We start from the raw sequence: 15,628 nt of genomic DNA, 5'->3' as shown, positions 1-15,628 counted from the left end.
TTGGGCGCTTACAGGTTCCTGTATTTTGGACGAAAACAGTTCATGAAATAATTTCACTTCGTCTTTAAATTTATTTTATTTATTGCAAATAACTGTATAACAAATCGATATGTTTTTAATACTCAACGAGGGATGGTGTAACTTCTTTTCCAACACATTATTCGGCCCCAGTTTCGCAAAAACCCGAGGTTATGTGGCCGTTTTGAGCACAGTCCCAAAAAACATTTAGCACAAAATGATAAGTTTCTCCACTCTTTGCTTGTTAGTCCAACTGAGACTAGTAATATTTGATGCAGAAGTAGGATTAGGAGAATAGTTGCTAGACCCAGACTGTATAAAGCTGAGACAAACGAAAGTCCTAATCTGAAACAAAAAACTGAAATAGCAAGAACACAGCTATGGATATTTAAAGGCTAGGATATGAAACGAAAATATAAGGTGGAACACAAGTTGACATTTCTAAGCGATAATTCTTTGTGCACCGTCGCATATTTACCAAAACGCTGGGAATAAGGTTGAAGATAGAAATAAATGTATGAGTTAATTCTCAATAAATTTCTTGTTAATATTTTTCTTGTTTCTTCAACACTATTCGCAGTCTTGAAAAATATATTTTTTTTAATGCTTCTTATGAAAAGTGATTTGGTTGCATTTAAATTAACTTAAAACGATTTGGCGCCGCAAACGCTTGAGGCGCCCTCATTTTTATTGTACCGTATTATTTCTTTGAGTACAAAAAATCACCGATTTTGTATCTCGCTTCGTCTCCTAACTTATAGTCCTCCGTAAACACAGCCTTCTTGACTTACTCAAATTGCTGGTAAACGTCTGAGCAGTCGTCTGGTAGTAAAATTGTTTTGTAGAATATAAAAGGATGGCACACAGAAGTCAGTGTTAGATTCGAGCTATACACCAACGAGGCAATTGCGAAAATTAGTGCTAAGATAAATAAACATTGATTATGCCGCCCTACACAACAGTCAAACCTAAAATTGTTTTAGTACAGAATGAACTATAATATTTTTCAAACTCACCAAACACAGTGGTGGTCTTTATCAGGCACTAGAACCTGACAAATGTAACACCTGGTCCCCGTCCCCACGAACCCACTTTCAGCCTCACTCTCTCCAATTCTCCCTAAAGAATTATTCCTCTGCTTCATCAAGTAGAAGCAAAGCAAAAAAGTCGCGAAAAATACGCTCAACAAAACGTTCTCCTCAAACAAAATCTCCAGGAGAGGAATTACGATTAACTCAAATATAACGTACAAAATAATAATTGACGTAATGGTCCACACGACGAAAAATTTCGTCTGTGGAATAGTCTTAATAAAAAACCGAAAAACGGACGCTAGGATGACCACAACGGCAGTGAACGAAAAAATCGTCCACCACAGACTGATTGAGGAGAGGATAAACATCAAGGGCAAGATAAATACTGGCAGAATGGCATCGAAGGAGACTTGCTTGGCGCCCCCACGCCAGGGAATGCGCAGCCTGTCTTGGAGGGTGGCCATCAGACGGCTCCGGTTCTGTTCGGGGAAACCATGACCCGTTATCAGGCTAAAACAACATTGAGCAACTGCGGAAACTTTAGCCCTTCACCTCTCAACGCCCTCGTCCAAGTCGACGCAACTGCAACAACAGGCCAGGATGTGGTTGCGCTCGTTGTTGTTGTCGAAGTACTCGCAACAACACAAGGGGCTCACGTCCGAATCCATGCCATTTTGTGTCTCAACAACAAATAATTCCGGTCATTCACTGATAAACAAACTTCTGTCAAAGTGTAGGTTAGTTCACCGGGTGGCGTAGGTTAATCAAGAAATTGGTTAATTAGATAAACTATTTGGCTAAAATCGTAAAAACTGATCATAATATACTCCTATTTACAGCAGATTAGGAAATAATTACACCAAATTAAATTAATTTTGTTTTAAAACTAGTAGGTTTAATGCACCCAAAGCTTCGGTACATAAGAACTACTCGCTTTGAAGGGCAAAAATAATTACCTAATGATTAATTAGTGGCGCCAGATTGTTAAATAATTATGTCGTTACAAGCCAAGTTAGTTCTCGGCGGTGCGTGCGTTTTTTCACTGGGAATTATAGGATATGTCCACTTTAAACAATATCTTGACAGGTAGGTTTCTAACCCCAATTTTTAAACACTTGTGTAACGAAGTTATGGCCTTTATTAATTCTTTTTACACATTAATTGGCATCCGATAAGTGAGACACGTCGTGTCCGTTCAATTGGCGGTGTTTTTTTGATTGCAAAAAATTGGAATTGAAAAAAATGTGTGTACAGTTGCGCCCAAAAATAGTGGACGTGTGTCCAATTTCAGGCAGCAGTTACACCAAGGAGTGCTGACAGACATGGAGAGGCGGCAAAGGCGCAAACAGGAGAACCTCTACGTCCTCCAGAAACAAATCGACTTGGCCAAAGAGATAAGGAAGAGTGAAAACACGTCCGATATCACTTAATTTTTATTGTAATAAGTTAGTAACAAAATAAAAAATCATGTATAGTCGCCGTTATCGGCCCAATGCACTCGTCGGCTGTCCAGGTTGCTGAAGCCGATTCCGAAGTTTTTATTCAACTGTTCCAACGACTGGGTTGTGCTTTCGTGCTCGTAGTATTTTTTGTATCGTCGCACTAGGATGATACAACACGTTACGAAGATGATTTGGATCAAGATCCACGTTATTATGAGGCCTATGAACAAGGAGTAGTCCAAACAAACCTCGTTTGAGATAAAATCTGCAATTCAAAATGAGAGAAAATTGTTGATTGGGGTTTGTTTGTACCATATCCGGCGACTAGAATTTTTCCATCTCCTAAAACCAGTCGCTCGGAGTTGGCACCAGGGTTGCGAACGATCATAATGAACTCGAGCGGCATTTTCATAATCGCTCGGTCTTTTTCGAATTCTGTTCGGTTCACATTTGTGACTTTCGTGCCCTCGATTGTGTACACAGCCCGCGCTTGAATTTCGCGCTTTCTTCGGCCGAACGACTGGACATTGTTGCCGCAATCAACCTGCGAAAAATTTTATTTAAATTTACAATAATTGCCGGACTTACCGGGGGACAACTTTCGGGGCAGAACTGTACAATCACGCTGAACCTGACGATGGGCGAGGAGGAAAATTTAAAAGCCTGGAATTTCGCAATTAGTTTAATCGAATCGTTTGTTGCGACTTTAGTCAACGCCGGGAAAATATTGATGTTAGTCGGACATCCTCGATCGTCTAACAATATAATTGATTCGTCATTATGTTCAGTCATTGCGACTAAATGGCCTGCCCAAATATCCAGCGAACCTAAATTACTTCACTGAAGTTTTGTTTGAAATAACAAATATTTTTTACCATCGGCTTGCTTAAGCTCGATGATTAGTTCCAACTCCTGGCCTATTTGTGTGCTGCTGACTTCCCGCTGGGTCTCCGCGTCCAAAACTAGCATTTCGATGACCGGAGACGCCGCAAATCCCGTTGAATTAATCAAAGGACTGACGTGACTAGGAGCCCTATTTTTTTAAATTAGTTTTGTTACTTTTTGGAGTTTTGTGCTTACGTGGTAATTGTGATCCCCGTCCCCAATAACACCTTACTATCGTTCCCGTAAATACACCCAACTCGTATAATCCGGTCGCCTTGGGTTTGTACCAGTGGGTTGTATTGCAGAATCATGGTCCCAGCTAGTAAAGTGCGATTGTCGGGGGCTATAGCTTTGATGATTCCACACTGTTCGGAAATTATCGGTAGTTTTAGGACGACGATTTCGCTTCCGTGTCCTTTTGCGAAACATTCGAGGTTTTCGGAGTAGCCCTCCATGTACATGCGCCCCATGAAATTCATGCTGGGGTTGTATTCGACCGTCATGTACGTTTCGGAACAAGTGATTGATACTAAAAGTATTTTGTGCATATTTAAAAAAAATCGAAAACTTTCGCATTTTCAAATATTTTGAAACCGGGTTTAAACGTTTGAAAGGGAAAACTTAAACTTTATTTCCTTAATTTTAAGTTAATAAAACTCAACTTTTAATGTCACTTTTGGAGAACTTCAAGCACCTCTTACTCAATTTTTCCAAATGGAATGGAATTTACCTATGTTTACTTATTTTCCTGTGTTTAATAGGTCTCAAGATAATTTAACTTTTTGTTGACATCAAGAAATTCAATAATCAATATAGAGAATCAAATTTTTTGATTTTTTGAAATCTTTCATGAACTAATTCATTCTGTATTAAGGGAAAGTAATTTTAAACAAAACCTGTCGTTTATTTCTTTAATTTTTTTTCGAAATTTGAAAATGTCAGAGGGAAGATCTAAGCGTTTCTTATGACTGTCTATATCGCATTTCAGATAAATATATTTTGTAACGTGGGTTAAACTGAGGTAACTTAGTTTTTTTTGGTTTTTTACTAAAAAAAAAACAATAAAAAAAACTAGAAGTCCTAGAAGAAAACGATTTATTCCAGCGCCTTCTAGGGTTCATTTTACGCATTATATCTACTATAGTTTTTCACAAAATTTAAAATTTTGAATTTTTTGCCAAATTCCTAACTCTTCACTCAAAAAATTCATAACTCAAAAACTAAAAGTCCGAGAGCCAAACGGTTTGTTCCAGCAAATTCTATACGGTTCATTTTACGTATTATGCTGGTTTTTCACAAAATTTTGAATTTTTTAATTTATTTACCTAAAAAATTCACTTAATTCTTCACTAAAAAATTCATAACTCGAAAACTAACAGTCCTAAAGTAAAACTTTTTTTTCCTAATACACTGTCTTTTACAGCAAAATAGAGGTTTAATTTTTCTGATTTTTTGAGATTTTGGTTGATTTTCGCTACACGGAGCATTTATAGGACAATAACTCCGGAAATATTAGAAATAATCCCATTTAGTTAACTTACTTATGGCTAAAAAGTTTAGTTTTTTCTTTAAAGAGCATTGTTCTTAAACAGTTTTCGAGAAAATTCCTCATATATGGAAAAATAGGTAAAATAAAAAAATTCATAACTTATAAACTATTGCGAATTCGGCGATTTTTTTCAACGCCAGTCGATTTCCCGGATCATTTTACATAAGATTACATCAAAATAATTCCACTTTTTTAAAGAGTTTTGCCGAAACTGAGAAAAAAAAATAAAAATTTGTGGACAGTGTCATAGTAATCGGTGTTTGAAAATTGGATAGCTTTTCAAGCCGGTTATAAACGTACTTAAAATTTTTCATTAGCTCCAATAACTTGGCCGTAATCCGGGTTTAGAAAGTGAAAAAAAGTGATAATGTCACGGAGTTTCTTGCGTTTTTGTCGGCAACCAAAAAATCATCGGAATGCGCTTAAAAGTATCAATCTTCTCGTGAATACCCGGAGCCGCTCCGGGCAACGATTCCGGCTACACAGGCATTTTTAGTTTTTCACCAAAAAAGTATAATTGAGAAATTAAAGTCCTATAAGAAAACGGTTTGTCAGCTCACCTTCAAAAAATCTAAACCATTATTTTTTTAAACTCGTTCTAGTACAGTTTTATGGACTCTTCAGTACCGTCAAGTTCTTAAAAACGAAAAAAGTAAGTTTTTTATTTCCAATTTTTGTCGAGATTTGGTCGATTTTCGGTCCCCGGAAAATGTAACTCCGGAACTATTAGACGTTGGACGTAAGCCCGCAACTTTATTATCGTTGGAAAGCTTTTTTAATGACCTATCCTTCTCAAAAAATAGTTTTCGAGAAAATCGTAAACAAGTGGAAAAATATATGAAATAAAAACTTAAAAACCGTTGAGAATTTGGCCATTTTTTCAACGCCAATCGATTCTCCGGATCATTTTACACAAGTCTACATCAAAATAGTTCCGTTTTTTCAAATATTTTTGCCGTATTTAAAAAAAATCTAAGCGAAGAAAGATTTTTCTATTGTCTGTGAAGTAGGTAAATCTGAATATTGGAATTTTTCACAATTGATTCTTGATAAAAGAAAAAAGCTTACTGTTGAGACATGGCGCTTTCTCGAAATATTTCCCCTTGAAATTATCCTGCACCAGCCTCGGCCCGTGCACCTTACTATCCTCACTGTGCAAATAACAATCAAAGGAGCGGTTCCTCTTCACTACACTATACCCCCTACAATTAAAAATCTGCGTCTCCTCGCACAAACTGCGACAGCTCTCTTTGGTCTGATTTTGGAAAAACAAGTCGCTGTGACCCAGCGTCGCATTATCGTACTCCTCGTACGTGCAAAACCCGTCCTCGTCTTCATCGGGCTTCGAGCACTGATTCTCAAAGTACTCATCGTCGTAAGTTGATGCCCGATATGCCGAGGGCATGACATGCCTGTCAACCTCGCTCAAAACGCACGTCCCTCTGACTTCGTCACCGGGGCCGTAATTCGAGTTAATCTTGAACTTGGCCGATCTGCAGTCGAACTGCCTCTCGTTGAGGCAGCTTTGTTGGCACTCGAGGCGGGTGAGGGATGGCAGTGCTTTGGTGTCGCTTCCGACCAGAGTGGCGCCGGGGACGCGCTCAAAGACCCACAGTTTTTCGCACTTGGGGGCCTTGAGGCACACTTTGGTGAACCAGGCGGTGTCGGCGTCCAGCTCCAGCTCCTGGGCCCCCGTGACGGCGGCTCTGAACCAGTAGCAGGTGCTGACGTTGAAGTAGACGACGAAGCTTTGGCATTCGGGGTTGCTTTGGCATTTCTCGAGGCACTGGGTGGTGATGGGGGCGGTGGTGTTGGAGGCGGGTTGGTACAGGAGGAGCGGGACGTTGCGGTCGGAGGGTTTCAAGCCGAGGATTTTCTCGAAGTGGATGTCGTTTTTTCCGCAGTTTTTTCGGGCATCTGCAAACGTGGTTTAAAGGACAGACTTGAAATGGCAGTCATGAATAATTCGGTGGAAATGAGAGGCTTGATTGTGATTTGGGCGCATGGTGTGTTTGCTAATGAGTTGGGTGCTAGACAATGGTGTGGTTTTGGAGAAAATTTCCCACTGATATTGTTTTATAGTGTGGATTTGTTTTTAACTTTTATTGGTTTTAAAACTCTCTAAATTTTTGTGGTCTTATCAGTGGACGTCTTTTTAACAAATTCAGGGTCAAGAATACACTTTTCGTTGGCAATGACACACAAAATTTACCAAAAAATTCTAAGTAGTCAGTTGTAAATGGAAATCGTATGACTTCATTCTTTTATATAGTAAATGTTATCGAATGTTTATTTCTAGTCTGTGTGACAATAATAGTATGACTGTATTTAAGTTGCTGATAAGCAAGTTAAAAGTATTATTCGTGTTCATCATTCATATGACGCTCTATTTTACTGATAAAATTTTTCATTTCATAAAAACACACTGTTGTGTTTACTAATTTGATTACACGGAATTTCTTAAAATTTAAACAGAGTTTACACCATTTATTTATTTAAAGAAAATATTAAAATTATTTATTTTTTAATAAATTACAAGCAGAATAATTATTTTTTGCCGCAAAAGTGGCAGTTTGTTTGAATTCCATGTAATAATATTAACTATCTATTCTTCTGTTTTTAAAATAGAAATTGTGACATTTTTAAGACTCGTATTTAACATAAAAAATTGAAGGTTTAACTAGTTTAAAGGGGTAGCTGTTTTTTAGGTAGGTAGGTAGGTAGTTCAGTTTTTCTTAAAATATTTTTTAATTTTTTGGGATTTTTTCTGGTATTTTACCCTATTTTTCAGCCAGAAATGTACCTAATTATTTATTATTAAGCGAAATATCGTCAAAAATAAACCGAGAAATCATCAACTTAGTTAGAAAATAAGAGCAGTTTTTTCATCTGTTAAATCACCTGTTAGTTTGAGATAAAAACAGGATTCAAAACTCCATAAATTGGGTCAAATATTACAGTGTTACTTTTTTTGATCGGTTATTCCGGGGAGTTCTCCAAACTAATTAGAAAATTAAGTTATTTTGGCTTTGTAAACAACTTTTTGAGGTAAAAACCATTCGTGAAATACGAAATTTTCTAAGCTGGAGTGAAACATCACTATTTACCCTTTTTGGTGTTACAATTACTCTGCGAAATTTCGTAAATAAAATCCGAAAAATTAGTGTTATTTGTGTTTTGCGCGAGCATTTAAGGACGTTTTTTAGCCGAAAACTTAATTATTTACACGGGATTTTATTAAACCGGAACTAAAGGGATGGCTAAAGGAGGTCTTAATTTTTTTCTTGTTTGAGCTTTTTAGATTGTTCGACCAAAAGCGCATTATTTCGCAAAATTAATTATAAAGAAAAAAAAAGCCAAAAAATCCCTAAATTAGGTAGACACAGTTTGTGAGAATTTGAGCGCTTTTAAGCCAGTATTTTGGCACATTTTTAGCGGAATCTTATAAAAAATGTTTCGAAATTCGAGTTTTGCAAAATTTAGGTCAGGTTACCTACCATTTGAATTTAAAACTTTTTTTTGAGTACTTCACAATTTTTCGCTAACTCAAACTATCGAGTTATCGAAGTTCGACTGTATTATTTTGTAATCGACCGGCTAAAGAACACATTTTAGAAAAAAGCTTCTCTAACAAAAACTATAACACGCAATAAAAATAAAAGAAAAAAATTATATCTAATTTTAAATACATGAAGCTAAAAATAAAAGAATATTAAGGACTTACTTAAGTAATAAATGTATGTATGTATGTAACTAGATTATGATTTACGATAATAAATTAACCATTTGTTTTGCAACTTATAAGTTTGTAGTTTTTACAATTTTTTTTGAATAAAACAGTATTACTAGTCCTTTGGGAGACATGATATTTGGCAATTTCAATTGATTTAAAAAAAAGTCTTCAAAAAGAGGCCCAACGTTTAATAAGCAAAAAGTAGTATACGAATTTGGAAATATTTTTATTACAGAAAAGGAAAATATGGTATAATTCCGGATAAACAATTTGAATGGTTAAACCAATTATAATAATGTAGTGCCTTACAAGAACAAACGTTTATTAAAGAAACTTTCTAGTAAGGCTTGCTGTTTTTTTTTTATTTTTGGAATTTTGAATATTGATTTTGATTTTGGACTATGATAGGTATCATTCTTAAAAGGAGACTTATTTAATTCACGGAAGTTGTAAGAAAAAGGTGATAATTTTCAAAACAATTAAACGAGATTATAAATAATGCTCGGTAATGCACACAATAATAAAAAAAAACAATCTCCAATTATTTAATTATTTAAATGACTGAATTAATAATTAATAAATGATGCGATTTTTGCCCCTGTTTAATATGCGCTATAGTGCGTTAGAGCCATAAGTAAACGGGCCTTGAAAGCTTAAAACTCACCGATAATAACATCAATTAAAATAAAAAACCAAATAATCCGTAACGTCATAACAAAAACTGAACTTTACACATAGGTAAATAAAGTACAAGTGGTGCAAGTGAACCGCACGCAATTACATGAACGATCACCCGAAACAGTCGAATGCAAATTGACCATCGTTTATCGCTGACTACCGACTACCTATACCTGCCGGGGTACTATCAAGAGTGATTCCCTATACATTCATATGCATGACTATTGCGTAATTAACCTTGGACTATATTGTCATGCCCTATATGCAACTGCACTTTACCACATTTTTGCGATAATTCAATGCCATCCGAGCAATTAACAAAACTCAAAAAACGCGGACAACTTTCCTCTTCACTTACTCTGTCATTAACTCATTACATCGGTTTGGAAACAATTCTGCAACTAGTGACGTAAGAAAAGAAGACACTTTCTGAGGTCGAAAGCAATGTTTCCACATTGCTGCAGTGATAAGGTATCTACAACGCAAATGCGAGGTCTCCCCAAGGCGAGTCGCACAAAACAAGCAGAATTTTTCATGTTGGCGAAGATTTTTAACGAAATTTCGAATTTGGGACAAGTTCTCACACAGTTTCCCACTTAATTATGGCCAAGTCAATTCGTATTACGCACTCATGCGCGCCTAATTTGACCATTGTGTGAGCACCAAGTGCAATTGAGAGTTTAGCATAATAGATGTTTGCGTATTTCTGCATAAAAATAAACGCGGAAGTTGATTTTCTGGAGATTAAAACTAATTTCCATGCGTGCATTCTGACACGCAACTTGCAGCTGGGCGAGATTTTTGTGTAACTGAAAGTTGTTTCGAAAAATAATGAGGGACTGTGCGAAGATAGGGCTGCTCGCTGTTGCGAAACAAAGCCGAATACTTCGCTAGAAGCGGGTACCGAGATAGCCAGGCTTATGAAATAAAAATGTTGCGCGGCTAAATTGACACAATTTAAATAATATGCCTCTGAAATTATATTGTTTAAGTATTACTTATGTGGGTAATGGGCTATCTATACGTAATTTATTTCGACATCTAATGCTTCAATCACTGTTTACCCACTTCCAGGACTATGTACGTATTTCTTATACAGTATAAAAAAATGTGTTTTTTCCACAATAACTTTACCAAATGCTTAGAAACTCGGCACAAAAGGTTGAATAATTTAAGGTATATTTAAGCCTGTTCATCTTTTCCAAAATTTTAATATTCTTCATTGTTTCTAAAGATTCAATGTGATTATACTATTTCCAATTTTTTTGAGAAAATATCAATGTAACTTAATTTTTAGTGTTTTTTTTTCTCTCGAAATTTTGAAACTACGATTTTTTAAGATTCTGTTCAACCAGTTATTTTTTTTATAATTTTGGATTGCACTATTCTATTGGAGGTAAATTCAATAGCGTTTTTACTTAAACTTATGCACTTATGTACTTTTGTACGTCGGTTTTTAGGAAGTTTTTTAAGTTTAATGTTTTATTCGTTATATATTTTTTTATTTTTTTAAATAATAACTCACCTTTTAACTTTTTTGCCAAAAAAATTTCATAGACGGTCACTATTTCTAAAGTTATGCTCAAAACATGCTCGAATTATTTACAGAATTTTGTCTTTTATTAATAAATTGTTTTTTAAAACCAAATACAGGGCGAGTCAATAGTTGGTTATCTCTGAATTTCTATAAATATGCAACTAATAATACTACAATACTACTGTTTCCAGCTGACTAGATTGTTAATTGTTAAAAAATTACATTTTTTAATTAAATTTAAGATGACATTGTGCTGGGTAATGTCCAGTTTGTATTTCATTTACTATTATTTATTTAAAAGATAAAAACCAGTGTTGATTTAACTAATGTTTTTAAAAATCAAACAAAATATCCAAGTGGTAAGTGCAATTAGTATTTTTGGTTGCATCTTAGGACATGTCAAAGCAACCCACTATTGACACACTCTGTAGCTAAGAAGAAAGCTTACTTCCACGTTTGTTTTCACTCTGTGTGTATGTGCATAAATGCTTACAAACAGGGTGAACCAAAAATATTGAATCAGGCATTTTTTGCTTAATTGAAGTACAATCTAAATGAACTAATCGATGAATAATAAAGAAAGAGACATAAAAATAAAAAAAAATTCTTGTTTTACTTTCATTTGAGTCTATTTTTTTATTGGCAACTTAATAAATTTATTTTTTTTTTCACAAATTTTATGACCGTGTAAACAGAAGAAACAAAAAGAATTTGTTTACAAAAATTTTATAACGATCATGTTCTATAACAATATTTTTTGTGAAAAAGGGCTTGTGTTTTATGCTCATCCTGTACAATTTTACTGTGTATTTATTAGGTATTATTATTTTTTATATTCTGTATTTTTTTTAGTTGAGAGCTCAAGTTTTTTTAATTACGAGTTTGAACGCGTGTTAATTTAATTTAACTTTTTCATGATCGGTTTATAAAAATCTAGAATAAAACTTCGAAATATAATTTTGTCAGTTTAGGTGCAATCATAAACTTCTTGTCTTGAGCCTCCACCAAAAGTTGAGCAAATTAAAATTATACAATAGGCTACACAAGGCCCAGCTTTGCTGGTTGCCTAAACCGCCAGCCAAATTATGAATGAGAAGAGCCACGCCTCAAAAAACAAGACTCGTCTTCAGACCGAGTCTCATCGATTACAGTTAATTAATTACATTGTTCTCATGTTTATGCTAATTTGCAGCACATGGTCTAAAAGTTCATCCTGTGACCCAAATGGCGAATTCACACGAAAATTTAAATTTACGCGATTACCTATTCTACAAATATTTATTTTTCACGGATAAAATCCTCCAAATATTTACTTTGAGAGCGATAAGAAACTTAATCACCCAAATTTGTCCAAGTTATGTCACTCAAATTAATTTATCATAATTCAAGCATTTAAACCATCCCACACAATTACGATAATCGTGCTGAGCCCACGCCTGTGCTGAATTACTTAACACAAAGCAAAATATCAAACGACTTGTCTCGTTTTCATATGGAAATACAATTACCATATTCCCATTACAAAAAATTTGAGCGCACGTACGCCTCATGCATATCCTTGCTTAAAAAATGAGCAAGACATGCGTATTAACAAAACTTTTGATATAATGTGAGTCACTCCCTCCTCTAATATAGCATACTTCCATACAAAACGGAAAAGATATCTTTAGATTTTATTCTGTTGTCGGCTTGTAACTGTGAACGGTGTAGCAAAGCTCGAGGCTACTATAATGCGTCCAAGCCGGTAAAAGGACACGGTATTGCTACTTTCACCATACACCTTTTTGCCTTTTGTTTACAACAAATACATGTCAAGTGCACGGTCCCACCTGTTTCAGCGACCTAAGGGTAAGTCGCCAAATATTAAAATTTTACAAAAAGTGAGTCAGACCTTGATTATTATGCATTATTAAATTAATTGCTATAATCGCTCGCTTTGTTTGACGGAATTTTTCTGCGTCCTATCTTATCGAGAAATTTTTATCTGCGAGGGAAATCCAGGCTCGAATTCACTTTCATCAGCCTAAAAATACCGTGATTTATAGACCCAAACGGAATGGAAGAGCTCTCTAAACACGCACCCACTCAAAGTCTTTGTTTATTATTCCTCTGGTGATTAATATTCACGAAACGAGTACCGGCAGTGCAATTATTTTATCGGTTTTGTGCAATACTACAAATCTGTTATTTCCGCTCTTTGTTTAACCCGTGAAACGTGCCAGTGCATCCTTGTCTAGCAACAACCAAAAATAACCTTTCGGTTGACACGTGTTAAAAATTCACGTGTAAGAAGGTAATGCGATATTTCGGAGTCAAATTTACGAGCACGACGGTGTAATAAAACATCGGGTCGTATCAATATTTATAATTTTTATTATTCTTCCAGAAAAACCGTTACAACATGAATATACCAAACGGCAATAGATGTTCGAATAAGCTGACTAATGGCAATTCAAACATTCCGTTACGGAGGCCCTCGCTGAATCGGCCGCATTCGACGACACCGCCACCGTCGCCCTCCCGAATTCCGGTGAATAATCCGGAGGCTCAAAAATGGAAACTGAAGTACGAAGACACGGAGCAAAAACGTAAAAGTATCCTCAGCGAGAAGGAAAAAAGTAAGCGCATACCTTGACACAATCCTACTAATCCATATAAGGAATCAATTGAAAGCGCACCTGGCGATGGAAATTGCGAGAGTACCGTAATGATTTGAATTCGGCACTATATTCAAATGCGCTATTGATTTTAAACGGGTTTGGTGGAGCGCTCTCAGGTCGTTTGCTGCGGCTTAAATTGCTAATTAAATAAAACGGTAAAACACAACAGTTTCCGCACGAAATTAATTAGCGAGACGAATGGAACTACAAACATTCCGGAAGAACAATAATTAACAAAACTTGACTCAAATGAAATTTCATTCAGTCCTGAAATGTATAAAGCCACAGTTTACAGTATAGCCACATTCATTGCGGGTTCTGTGGTTTTGAAATTAAGTTGGCAACACTAAATAATAATGAAATTGAACAAAAATAGTATATCACACTCCTTTGTCGTGCTCCAAAACCATTCGTGCAACAATCGAACGCCTTGTAAAACTCGTATAATAATATACTATTGTTCGAAATGAACACAAAAAAGTACAGACATTAATAACTTTTTTGATGTTGCTAGCGCCATCTGTGTCAAACTTATTAGTTCGGATCCGGCCTTAAGTAGTAGGTGATTGGTCTATTTTTATTTTATTTTTGCAGTTGCGAGACAGTATAATGATTTGCAACGAAAAAACCTGGACCTCCAACTCAAAAACGAACAGTTGGAAACAGAATTGTTTGAAAAAAACGAACAGTATTCAAAACTATCGGAAGCTTCGAAAAGCGTGTACAAAGAGTACGAAAAGTTGAAACACCGATATGAAACGGAAACTACGGCAATGTCGAGGTTTTTATTAATGTTAGGGTTTTTTGTTGTGATTTATTGTGAATTTTAGCGCCCTTCAAGACGCCTCAAACTGGTACAAAGAAAACAAAGCCCTGAAGCGAAAAACAATGCTTCTCTTGGACACGGACACGGTTGACGAAGGTGTGGACGCTGGTGAGTCGACCGGAGACTCCGACATCGAAAATTTGAACAAAACCATCAAACAATTGAGTTCGGAAATTGCGGAATTGCAAACCGAAGTCGATACTTTGAAGCACGTCGAGTTCACAACCACTGAGCAAAACATAAAACTATCCGAGGAGTTGGAGTTTGAGAAAGAGAAAAACAAGAAACTGGAGCACGATTTCCACGAGCTGAAAAAACAGTACGAGCAGATAATCCGAGTTTCGGAAATGATGAAAAACGAGCTGACTCACTTGAAAGAGGTGGAGGAGAAGCAACGAAACAGTGTTGTGATTTTGAGGTAAGTGGTCTATCAAGGTTATTGGGGAAAGTCGCGATTGGTTTTTCAGACGCGAAGCTGATGATTATAAGAAAGAACGAAACGTTCTGGCACACCAAAGTACGCTGCTGCTCGAAGGGCTGGGGAGCGAGAACCAGGACAACTTCATGGTCCTGCTCCAGGACGTGGAGCAGATGAAGCGGACTCTGGAGGAGGAGCGGAACCGCCACGAAGAGGAGGTGAGCTCGCTCCAGGAGAAACTGGAGATGGCTGAGAAGAATTCGCAAGTTGAAGTGCTTGAAGAACGGCTGAAGCTGGCCGAGGCCGAGCTGCAGGAGGCGCTGGAACGGGCGGAAAGGGCCGAGGAGGCGCTCAAGAGGCCACCGGCGCCGCCGCCGCCACCGCCACCGGCGCTCTTTAGCGAACCCCCGACCGTTCCCTTGAGGGTGAAACGGAGGTCGAAGGTCAATATTGCCGAACTTGCGGATGTGATCGGGGTTAAAGAACCGGCGGTCCCTGATTGCAAAAAGGTAACGGGGGTTAATGACGATATTATCAATACGATAAAGTCGGGGAAATTTACCCTGAAAAAGGTCAAAAACGATAACAAGAAGGAACGCGAGGGGACTAAGGCCGTGTCCGAGCTTTTGAACATCTTGGGAAGTTTGCGGAAAGCGCCGAAAAGTCGGCAAAGTTTGAGTAATGGGGACGTTGCATTGTAGTATGATAGTCATGTATTATAGCTGCCATATTTTTGTATTTTTTATATTGTTGTTGAATAAAAGAGTTTATACAAAGTGTTTTTTATTCGGAAATTAATGGCCTACATTGCTATTCAACTATGCGTATTATGACTTAATCTCTTGTAA

General features: G+C 36.6%; 4 protein-coding genes across 6 annotated transcripts; 2 read left to right on the top strand and 2 right to left on the bottom strand.

Annotated features, from left to right (window-relative positions):
* Nucleotides 1–57: 57 nt before the first annotated feature.
* GABPI (beta4GalNAcTB pilot) lies at nt 58–2,143 on the bottom strand. 2 transcript variants are annotated; one of them, XM_008199760.3, is made up of 5 exons: nt 2,009–2,143; nt 1,605–1,849; nt 1,035–1,562; nt 810–986; nt 58–363 (listed from the first exon to the last, which is right to left on the bottom strand). In XM_008199760.3, exons 2-5 carry the CDS (start codon nt 1,718–1,720, stop codon nt 123–125), a joined length of 1,062 nt encoding a protein of 353 aa, XP_008197982.1. In that variant the 5' UTR covers nt 1,721–1,849; nt 2,009–2,143; the 3' UTR covers nt 58–122. The 2 variants fall into 2 exon arrangements, with proteins under 2 accessions (XP_008197982.1, XP_969573.1); XM_964480.5 differs by lacking the exon at nt 2,009–2,143 and adding an exon at nt 1,911–2,005.
* Nucleotides 2,047–2,482, top strand: Pet117 (cytochrome c oxidase assembly factor-like). Its single transcript, NM_001164808.1, has 2 exons — nt 2,047–2,138; nt 2,344–2,482. Exons 1-2 carry the CDS (start codon nt 2,047–2,049, stop codon nt 2,480–2,482), a joined length of 231 nt encoding a protein of 76 aa, NP_001158280.1.
* On the bottom strand, nt 2,473–9,506 carry LOC657906 (uncharacterized). The gene is made up of 7 exons (XM_008199758.3): nt 9,326–9,506; nt 5,997–6,845; nt 3,575–3,908; nt 3,370–3,527; nt 3,083–3,321; nt 2,807–3,038; nt 2,473–2,759 (listed from the first exon to the last, which is right to left on the bottom strand). Exons 1-7 carry the CDS (start codon nt 9,372–9,374, stop codon nt 2,518–2,520), a joined length of 2,103 nt encoding a protein of 700 aa, XP_008197980.1. The 5' UTR covers nt 9,375–9,506; the 3' UTR covers nt 2,473–2,517.
* A 2,988-nt stretch (nt 9,507–12,494) lies between these two features.
* On the top strand, nt 12,495–15,556 carry LOC657828 (uncharacterized protein). Of its 2 annotated transcripts, none has more exons than XM_964263.4 (5): nt 12,495–12,724; nt 13,263–13,494; nt 14,131–14,317; nt 14,367–14,780; nt 14,830–15,556. In XM_964263.4, exons 2-5 carry the CDS (start codon nt 13,278–13,280, stop codon nt 15,479–15,481), a joined length of 1,470 nt encoding a protein of 489 aa, XP_969356.1. In that variant the 5' UTR covers nt 12,495–12,724; nt 13,263–13,277; the 3' UTR covers nt 15,482–15,556. The 2 variants fall into 2 exon arrangements, with proteins under 2 accessions (XP_969356.1, XP_008197981.1); XM_008199759.3 differs by lacking the exon at nt 12,495–12,724 and adding an exon at nt 12,884–13,169.
* Nucleotides 15,557–15,628: the final 72 nt, after the last annotated feature.

This window comes from Tribolium castaneum, chromosome 2, assembly GCF_031307605.1.
Source record: "Tribolium castaneum strain GA2 chromosome 2, icTriCast1.1, whole genome shotgun sequence".
NCBI lineage: Eukaryota > Metazoa > Arthropoda > Insecta > Coleoptera > Tenebrionidae > Tribolium > Tribolium castaneum.
This window is presented reverse-complemented; position numbering and strand designations above follow the sequence as displayed.

What these genes read in the sequence shown, in the direction of transcription:
- GABPI (XM_008199760.3), bottom strand. Translation starts at nt 1,720, where the DNA reads ATGGATTCGGACGTGAGCCCCTTGTGTTGTTGCGAGTACTTCGACAAC. An exon ending in TTGGACGAGGGCGTTGAGAG is followed by an intron (nt 1,563 to 1,604) that starts GTGAAGGGCTAA and finishes ATGTTGTTTTAG; the next exon opens with CCTGATAACGGGTCATGGTT. An exon ending in AAAGACCACCACTGTGTTTG is followed by an intron (nt 987 to 1,034) that starts GTGAGTTTGAAA and finishes AAACAATTTTAG; the next exon opens with GTTTGACTGTTGTGTAGGGC.
- Pet117 (NM_001164808.1), top strand. Translation starts at nt 2,047, where the DNA reads ATGTCGTTACAAGCCAAGTTAGTTCTCGGCGGTGCGTGCGTTTTTTCA. An exon ending in TTTAAACAATATCTTGACAG is followed by an intron (nt 2,139 to 2,343) that starts GTAGGTTTCTAA and finishes GTCCAATTTCAG; the next exon opens with GCAGCAGTTACACCAAGGAG.
- LOC657906 (XM_008199758.3), bottom strand. Translation starts at nt 9,374, where the DNA reads ATGACGTTACGGATTATTTGGTTTTTTATTTTAATTGATGTTATTATC. An exon ending in CGAGCTTAAGCAAGCCGATG is followed by an intron (nt 3,322 to 3,369) that starts GTAAAAAATATT and finishes GAAGTAATTTAG; the next exon opens with GTTCGCTGGATATTTGGGCA. An exon ending in AATTCTAGTCGCCGGATATG is followed by an intron (nt 2,760 to 2,806) that starts GTACAAACAAAC and finishes TTTGAATTGCAG; the next exon opens with ATTTTATCTCAAACGAGGTT.
- LOC657828 (XM_964263.4), top strand. Translation starts at nt 13,278, where the DNA reads ATGAATATACCAAACGGCAATAGATGTTCGAATAAGCTGACTAATGGC. An exon ending in CCTCAGCGAGAAGGAAAAAA is followed by an intron (nt 13,495 to 14,130) that starts GTAAGCGCATAC and finishes TTATTTTTGCAG; the next exon opens with TTGCGAGACAGTATAATGAT. An exon ending in AACAGTGTTGTGATTTTGAG is followed by an intron (nt 14,781 to 14,829) that starts GTAAGTGGTCTA and finishes TTGGTTTTTCAG; the next exon opens with ACGCGAAGCTGATGATTATA.